The sequence below is a fragment of the Buceros rhinoceros genome, unplaced genomic scaffold (genome assembly GCF_000710305.1).
Source record: "Buceros rhinoceros silvestris isolate BGI_N320 unplaced genomic scaffold, ASM71030v1 scaffold27854, whole genome shotgun sequence".
Taxonomy (NCBI): Eukaryota; Metazoa; Chordata; class Aves; order Bucerotiformes; family Bucerotidae; genus Buceros; species Buceros rhinoceros.
In genome coordinates, this window is record NW_010408033.1 from 1 (window position 1) to 9,174 (window position 9,174).

The following is a 9,174-nucleotide window of genomic DNA, read 5'->3' on the forward strand; positions in this document are numbered from 1 at the left end:
AGGCGGAGGGTGTCGAGCGGGGAAGGTGCCCGGCTGGTGCCCCGGTAGATACCTACACCCGCACCGGCAAAATCGAGCGGGGTTCACAGAGGTGCTGGAGCGTGTCCAGAGATGGGCAAAGGAGCTGGGGCAGGGTCTGGAGCACAATGCGCTGAGGGACCTGGGGGGGTTGAGCCCGGAGCAAAGGAGGCTCCTGGGAGCCCTTCTGGCTCTCGACAACTCCCTGACAGGAGGGGGGAGTGAAGAGGGGTGTCGTCTTCTGTCTCTGCTTTTTAAGGATGAGAACTGAGTATGATATTCCCATCCAAAGAATTTAAGGAAAAAATAAATAGTGATCAGTATTGTCACCGCTTGATTTATCCAACAGAGCTGTTGCTTTGCTGTAAGTACGCGAGAGATCATCAGACTGCTTCATGGGAAAAAGGTAATTAAAATGAATTATCTCAGTCCAAAGCAAAAGGACACACGACTTGCTTCAGCAATATGAATGAGCAGGAGGAGCAGCTTTGTTAAAACGCTGTTCAGGTGATCCTGTGGCCCAGAGCAGCTTGGATGCAGGCACAGCAGAACTTCAGGTCAGGAAAGGATGGAGTTGCTCCTGCACAGCCTGACCAAGGTCGTACATGGCCCTTGGGAAAGGTGCCAGAGCTTCTAGGCTGCACCAAAAGGTACATGTGCAGGTGTACGGCAGGCACCTCCCTCTGCTACTCCAGCAGCCAGCAATCTGTGAAGGCTCCTCACCTAACAGGAATGCTTTGGAGAACCTTGAAGAGCAGTTTGCTGCTTAACTCAAGAAGGGTAACAGTGTTAGTGAGATGAACCTCAGAGAGACAAGTAGCAAAAAGGCTCCTCACACACCATAGAGATGACTCCAGAAGAAGGAGGTCACCAGGGCTGACAACAGCAAAAAATATAGTAAAATCATACCTTGTCCTTTGCTTCAGCATTTCTCTCTCAGAGGAAAGAGATCTCCTGTGGCAGAGTCACACACGGTCACACAGACCTGCTACCAGCAGAGAAAACAGATCCGAGCAGCTCTGGTCCAAGTGGGTATGGGAAGCGTGAGTAACCACAGGGCTGAGCCTTCGTCCAGCTGTAGTCTTTCATTTTATTTGGACTGAAAACTGGAAACTATAAAGTGTTTTTATTCATCACTCTGCTACTGTGCCCGTTTCCAGAAGAGGGAGCCAAGTCACGGCAAAATGCAGCCAAAAATCAACCCAATCATTCAGTGCCGGGTTTTTTAAATATTGTCTGAAGTCCGTTAATTGGAGGCAGGAGGGGAGATGAGTGATGTCACCACAGAATTGAAACCCATGTCATAAGCTCAGAAAAGAACTAGAGAGGTCCTGGCATTGGTATGGTAATACCGACACAGAAAACTTGTTACCTCACACCTCTATTTCAGGGCTGATTAACTGGCAAAGGGAATCGGTGCCGAAGGCAGGTGGTGACTAAATGACCTTAAGCAAGAACAGCATCCTCTAGTTTTTCCTGTGTTCAGCTTCATCTGTCGAAAGATAGATGATTTCTGGGTTAATATTTTAGCCGACATTTACCATCGCTGGTTCAGCCACACCATGGTGGGATTACTTGGAGATTTGATGAAGTTAAGCAGAGCTCAAGATTAAACCCTGCAGGGGTGGAAAGGGGCAAGAGGTGCAAACGTTCCCTCCAGGAGAGCTGGGTCTCCCGGAAGGACAGTCCGACGGCAGCCTGACAGCTCCCTGCTAACCCAGAGCACGCCCCTCGCAACTGGCCTGCAGCTGGTAGAAAATGCATGAGTTTGCAGTGCTAACGCTGCAGAAGAGCTGCAGACAGCAATACGCTGAAAAATAAGTAAACGATGAGCGAAGGTGACAAACTGAGAGTGCTTTTCCACAAACCCCCAGCAGAAACTCCGCTGGGTGGGTGTACGGCAGCAGCGCGTTGCTGCAATCCCCGCTGAACAGGAGGAGCGTGACAGAACACGTGGGGCTTGCTGGTTCTGAGGCGCCTGAACACGCCGATACGCAGCCCACCGCGAGTTTGGCCAAGCTTGTTCCTAATTTAAAATCGTGGAAAGGCAGGAGGGGAAAGGAGTAAAAGCCGTTTATAGCACCTTGATGTGTCCATTGAGAAATGCAAACCCTTCGATCTGCGATTGCTTCTGGATGGAAGAGAGATCTCCAGGGCAGCGCAGGGCAGGGCAGGACCCGTCTCCAGCTGCTGCAGACTCCGCATCTGTGAGGAATCATCTCCAGGAGGGTTTCAGCTGCTGTCACAGCAGGAGGCCCCGTTCCCGGCAGAGATAAGACACACAGGGATCACGCTCAACTCCATTTAATAAGCTCCATAATGAACTTGGACAGAAAGTGATTTGAAATAAGTCGAGCAACACTCACCTACTAGTCAAGGGTCTTTAAGCTTATACTCAAGCATACAAAGCATAAATTTTACAAATGAAAAGCAATAAAATCATCCCAGAATAACACAATGGCTTCCCCCGTATGTACGAGGAGTGGAGACAGAATTCTTTCCAGGTAATTTCACACATCTTAAATGCTACATAAGTGCTCTCCACATGTGTTTCAATTTTTCTTTTAATGTGGATGGAAGGAGCTGGAAGTGTTTTAGTGAAATCGCCTTAATGAGAGGCACTTCACCTGGTTTCAAGCTCTGTGTTTGCCTCTTCACAAGACTCGAGACGAAATGCTTTAGTCAAAATTCTGCTGTTAGTCTCTGTGCAGCAGCCTTGATTTTGCCAGCTCTATAAAATTCAACAGTTCAGTATTCCTCAGACAGAACCACATCTTTGTGGAAATCCCTTATCCCCCACCCTCCACCACCACCTCCCCTGGAACAGAATTTAACTTAGATTTGACAGGCGGAAAAGCAACACGGCCATGGTGAAGATGACAGTGATGAGGGAGGTGAGCGCATTTGGGAAAGGCGGTTTGTAGCCTGATCGAAACACTCATCACAGCTTTTCTGCACCTAAGACAGGATATTTCAACCCCAACTTCTTCGTGTTTGGAGCTTTAATGAGAATAATCTCGTCTGCTTTTGCCCCGGGGGGAGCTGGGGGAGGAACCACCACGTTTCGTTACAGATCCATCTGCCATCGTTGAGTTCGGAACAAAGCTTAACAAAAGTCCTTTCCGGTTGTTCTAAATTAAATGGAATAAAATAGGTATTTTTACACTAAAGCAAACTCAGCAAAGTGGCATTTAATAGTATTTCTTAAAGTGGTTATCTAACAAAACCAGGTTAACAAAATCCCATTCATTAGTAGTCACCAAAGAAGACACTGCTCATGCATAGGACAAAAGTTCATTCGTGGACTGAGACGTCTGTTTACTGTGTACAATATTTCCATAAATTATAATAGGCTTCAGAGCCCCTACCATTCAAGAATAGTTCAAACAGATTATATATTATATTTGTATATGCAAACTATTTTATATACACTAATATAAAGATCCTTAGAAGTACCCATATCACTACCTTTAAGCTTTCTCTAAAATGCATAGCTCTCAAATATTTTCTTGCAGTTACCAAAAACTTTACAGATTAAAGCTGCTTATCAATGTGGCATGTTCATAAAACCAAAGTGAAACAGTTCTATACTAATTTTATATTAAACCCCTTAAAAAACATGTTTATTTTTTAATGAAAAAAAAAAACAAGCTAGTGAAAATTCAAGTAATCTACGCTCAATCTTTGCCCAAATACTCTAGGAAATTAAAGTAGCGTTCTAGAAGTACAGTGTAACTTCTCGACCAGGACTGTAACACTGCATTTCTCATGGAGAAAAATGCTAGTCATGCCACAAAACCGCACCACTCTCCACTTCACCCCGGAGAAGCTTCAGATGAGATTTAACAAGTGTGAGAACACAGGAAAAGCTGATCAGTCATAGATGAAGAAATTAGAGCTATTCCAGTTTTGTTTCTGCCGTTTCTTATTAAACAGTTACATTAACCATACAGTTTCTCAAAACTAAAAGTTATACATGGTCATTAGACAGCAACCGACTGGAAAAAGCCAAAAAGAAAAATAATAATAAAAAAAAAAATAACCCACAACTGTTAAAAGTTTGCTGTTAGAATAACCAGCCCGGGGGAAGGAAAGCCAGGCTGCTCCTGTCGTTGGGGGGCTACCCATAGCTTGTAACCTATCAGCTTTAAAACCTCAACAGATGCCTCACAGTGGAGAACGGAACCACCAGTGATTAACGGGAACAAATTATTTTGTTATATCCATCATTTAGCTTAACCTTGGTGCTCTGCATCTCTACTAGCTGCTTAACAAACAATCGTTTCCCACCCCCCAAAAAAAAAAAAAAAACCAGCTACACAAGTAAACAGTGTTCACAGTAATGCAATCAGGAACAGGTTGGGTTAGGTTCCCTAAGTCAGGTGTATCTGCAAAGCTTTATACAGTTTAATGCATAAGTATTCCAGTAAAATTAAGTGAAAACTAAGTCTCATTCTACAGGGTAATATCTACCATACAAGACTAGATTATGTACAGCATGGGACTGGTGTGACAACTGCCAGGGTTTCATGATGTTAAACTCGGTCTTTGATCAGCGAATCTGTAATTACTTGATATACGGACCTAAAAATCTGGAGGTCGATTTGGCAAGATTAGTGCTTCTACAACTGGACATACCCCAGTGCTCAGTGCTGCAACATGGAGTCCACCAGAACATCCCATACCCAGCAGATCACAATTTGTTGACTTGAAAGGCTGGACTTCGCATGTAAAACATGGAAACTATAATCCTAACTGGAGTGAGGACAGTGAGCAAACGAATACGGGTGAAGATGAACTGCATCTCTTCAGAAAGGGAGGGAAGAATGGAGAAGATGGACCTTTCTGGGGTTACAGGCAGCCCTGCTCTGCTCAGCTCCAGGCATGACGACAGCCCAAGTAGCTCTAAACCTACGGCTCTTACTCAGCAAGCGTAAAGGCAGATCCTGCACAAGATGATGCATCAGAGCCTTCAAGGAGCATCTCTCCCTTCCTCTTCATTTCCTAACACAAGCGTTTCTTTCAGCTCAAACATCCAGCGCCTCCGAAGCGCGGGAGCCTGCTGGACTCACTGCAGTGTCTACGGCTGCTAATCTAATACAGGGGGAAAGGCCCCTGGTACCAAAACCCCTCAAATGCCTCTGGGGGCCGTTTTGGTCATTCGTGAAAAGGAAGAAAGAGCTTCTTTCCAACGATACTCCTCCTGAAAAGATGGGTCACTGATCCATTATGAACATAGCTCTCACCATATAAAGCACCAAGAAGTCAGAAACAAGGAAAAAAACCAAAAAAGTCCTTAAATTATGATTTACAAGTTTGTACACTATTTCCTAAGCAAAAGGTTGACCTTACTGCAAAGTTTACAGATGAAAACTTGACCAGTTACTTTTAAGGGGAATGTATATCTGGCTATAACTTAAAGGTAGAAAATATTCACTGTTCTATATACACATCTCAAACAGGAGACAGTTAAACTTAACTGAATAGTTGCCGATATAACTCCGTATTAACTCACTGGCCACTAAACTAGGCATCAGCAGCCAATTTGAAAGCTTGAGCTCTGTACTTTTAAAAATGCTCTTTTTCCTGTCCTGTTTAATTGGTTTTTAAAAATGTATTATAGTGCATAGCCTAAGTCAGACTTTCAAAGAGATACAGCGCCTTTCAATGCAGTTTTTGCAGCATTTAAAAGGGACTTTTCTCCCTTCAAATTCGATGTTCATTGAAAAATCTGAATTGAGTGCTGTACTGTAGTAAAAATATTTCAGTCACAGACTGATATAAATGTATCCTGTGCAGTACGAAGGTTGGCTGATGTCCATCTGCACATGTTTTACTTGGGTTCTTCGATCGTCCCCTTGCTGAGGTCTGTCATTTTGGGATATTTCACTTTCTTCTGGTCCAGCTCGTTCTGAGCCCACAGTAGTAGTTTCAGTAATTTTGCCAGCTTGGGTGTTGATTCACGATTTTCATAGTCTAGCACAGCTTGATTAACCTCACTCCATACCTGGAAAAGAAATACCGGAGTTCAGGAATAGGTTTCATATGATGAACACTGCTAATGTCATACCAGCGTTGAAAACGTTGAAAAGACCTAGTGTGCTCTTTCCTCAGAAGAGCTCCACAGACTGTGAGCCTTGAGACAACAAGAGAGCCAAGGAGCCGAATACGTTAACACCAGGATTTTCAATCTTAAGAAATATTTCTGTTCTTCTGCACACCGCTATATGCATTTTTCCAAGCATTTCAGAAACATTTGGACATCTTTCCACCACACAGGAATCAAAGACATCAATTTCCTTTCACGGGAACACTACCTTCTGTCGCTGCATCATGTTCAGCAAGTCTCCAAACGGCGACTCTTCGGGATTATCAAAGGCGAGCAAAGCCAGCGTGCGCTCCATTTCTGTCAGGCACTCCCTGCTCTCCTCGCCTTGCTCTGCTAATTGGGTCTGAGCAAATTCCAGAGCTGCTTCTGTCTCACGCTGCCGAATCAGTTCAATCAGGTGCTGCTGCTACATACAGAAGACACAGCATTATTAGCTAAACAAATTAACAAACCTTTGGTATCTCAGGAGTGTAATTTTCAGACATTAGTGTATAATTTGAGACAGACATTAATCCGTAATTTGACAGTTTGAGGTCAATTCTTCTCCACGTGTGAGACAAGGAGCTGCAAACATCTGCAAAATCTACTGGAAAAGGTAACCTGATGCTTTTGAGTAACACGTTTTGGAAAGATGTTACTCAAGGAACTACTGGAAGTTCAGCCCAGCAGTAACTGGAAGCTGGTAAATCGCAGACCACTGCTGCTGTGGAAGTTTTCACAGTACCAAGCGTATGCAATGGTTCCTGCACCGTGCCACAAACTTTCCCGCTGCTACAAAACGATGCCAGGAACAAACAGATGAAATCGCACCCTTGTCCAGTCACAAATCTCCCAACATGCCCCTAAAATCGACACGACTTTTTCCAGTCTGTCAGCAACCTCTGACACAAGGGGAAAGTTTGCCAGCTGTCCTTACCTGCAAATGGAAGTAGAGATATCTGTTTGTATCCAGCAGCTCCGGATGGAGGCTGTTTATTAATGCAATGGCTTCTTGAATCTGTCCTTTCAATATCATCTCTCGAATTTTTATTCTTTCATCCAGGGTCTCTAAATCAACACTGGGTTCAATTCCAGACTCCATGCGAAATTTCTCTGCTGCTTCTTTGAAGCCCTCTGAAACAGAAACATTTTACCTTCACGAGACACTGTAAAAAACCATCAGCTTAAATCAAAAAGGTTTGAGCATTGCTGGTGCATTTTGTTTAAAAGATTAAGCCTGAGCTTTAGAAAAACTCTCCTCTGTTTAAATAGGCATTTATCCCGCAGACAGCTAACAGCACACGCTCAATTCATTCTTAACTTATACGCCCTCATTCTCGCAAGCAACTTGTAGTCCGACACCTCTTGACTTGAAAACTCATTTTATACTGAAATAGAGCAGTGGAGTTATTGTGAAACAGCATTTTCAAAACTTGGGTGGTTTTGCTTCTCCCCCCAGCCCCCAAATCTGTTTACACAGACCTAGCAGTTGTACTGTGAAGAAACAGAAAACAAATTTTGCTTTCTTGTACTAACACTCTAGTTCTTTTAAAGTTGTAGCAGCAATTTTAAATCCTAATTCATGCTTTCCCATACAGGAAACCTATTTACACCACCCACTGAGAAGCTCTTCCCTCATCCCAGAGGCTTCACCTACACTCCAGTGTAAACAGGGGTGTAGATTGGATGCAGGTGCCTCCACCCTAGCAGAGCTTCCGGTGACAGTACACACTGTAATCGCTAGAGACGATCTCCCAGAGGTTTGACTGACCTGAGTATAAAGTTAGGCTTTGTGTTGAAGGGGTTAATATTTTTGGTCTCATACTATTTTGACAGCACTGCCCCTTTGGCATTTATCTTTCTAACCAGTTAAAATTTGCTTCTGATAGCTGTTCCCCGCAGCTTTCAGAGCGTTATTTAACAACTGCAGCACATCTTGAACTGTTTTAAGGGCACAAGAAGGGACATCACGCAGGAGGGGTCAGGTTTGTTTACAGCCTTCCAGAAAACACTTTCTCTTCTCTATCTTTTAGCAGAGGAGTGAAGGTTAATAATTGTCACTTCTGTTGCAGGGTAACTGCCCCATCCCTGAATCGCAGTCAGTTTCCACTCAAGAGAACAGGAGAGCAGTTGCATGTTGCCAAGAGAAGCCAACAGCAATCGCCAACTCCTCAAAGTTCTTTACCTGTAACAAGGTAGTTCATGATAAGGCGGTTCATGTCTGCTCTCTGGATATGCAAGTTATTAAGTTTTTCCATCCATTCATCTTTTGTGATTTCATCAGGTTTTTCTGCATAACTCATCCTGGACTCTTACTACAAGAAAAGAAAAGCATCTCATTTAACATGCTTCTAGAAGAAGTCAGTTTAACGTGTGCAAGCATTTGTGTTACTACCATCTTTATATCTTTTTCATGAGATCTTTGAAATGAATAATCCAAAAGAGACCCTTTTATCTTAACCACAAGTTTGCATTTTTCTCCTCCTTGTTCCTGCACTCTTTCACATCTACTGGTCAATCCCTAAAATTACTTTCATCAACTGTCAGAATAAAAATTCAAATACCATCTTCTTGTACTTACTCTTAAAACCACTTAAAATAAGTTCTGTTCAGAATTTATTCAGGACAAACAGCACCACAGCGGGAAACGAGTGTATCAAAGAGTTTAACAGCTAGCCAGAAAAACTGTACCAACCTTTACAGCAAAGCCTATGTAAACAATATTCGCTTTAAAGTTTTCACCCAAACTTAGTCTGGACAGCTCCATACGCTGAATACATTTTGCTACATTTTTGTACACACATTGCTATGAAACCGTACCGGATACCTTATCCGATATACAACTAAAAGACTTAACACCAGCTTAGCTTTGCTGTCCCCAAAAGCACTTCTGTCAGCAATACTAAAATGTTATCTCTTAGTATTTTTCTCCACAATATTCTTTTTTTTTCAGAAACATAAGCAAAGCGCTTTGCTACAGCCGGCATTCAATCATTTCTACCTTCAAGTCACTATCGCAGGGGCAGCGAAAGGGGGAGGAGAGGCGGCAACAACAGCAACAGGCACCG

General features: G+C 43.4%; 1 protein-coding gene across 2 annotated transcripts; it reads right to left on the reverse strand.

Moving 5' to 3' along the window:
- Window positions 1-3,198: 3,198 nt before the first annotated feature.
- Window positions 3,199-8,416, reverse strand: GID8 (GID complex subunit 8). Of its 2 annotated transcripts, none has more exons than XM_010134741.1 (4): window positions 8,292-8,416; window positions 7,044-7,240; window positions 6,336-6,533; window positions 3,199-6,025 (listed from the first exon to the last, which is right to left on the reverse strand). In XM_010134741.1, exons 1-4 carry the CDS (start codon window positions 8,407-8,409, stop codon window positions 5,852-5,854), a joined length of 687 nt encoding a protein of 228 aa, XP_010133043.1. In that variant the 5' UTR covers window positions 8,410-8,416; the 3' UTR covers window positions 3,199-5,851. The 2 variants fall into 2 exon arrangements, with proteins under 2 accessions (XP_010133043.1, XP_010133044.1); XM_010134742.1 differs by having other exon boundaries at window positions 5,277-6,025; window positions 6,336-6,530; window positions 8,292-8,414.
- Window positions 8,417-9,174: the final 758 nt, after the last annotated feature.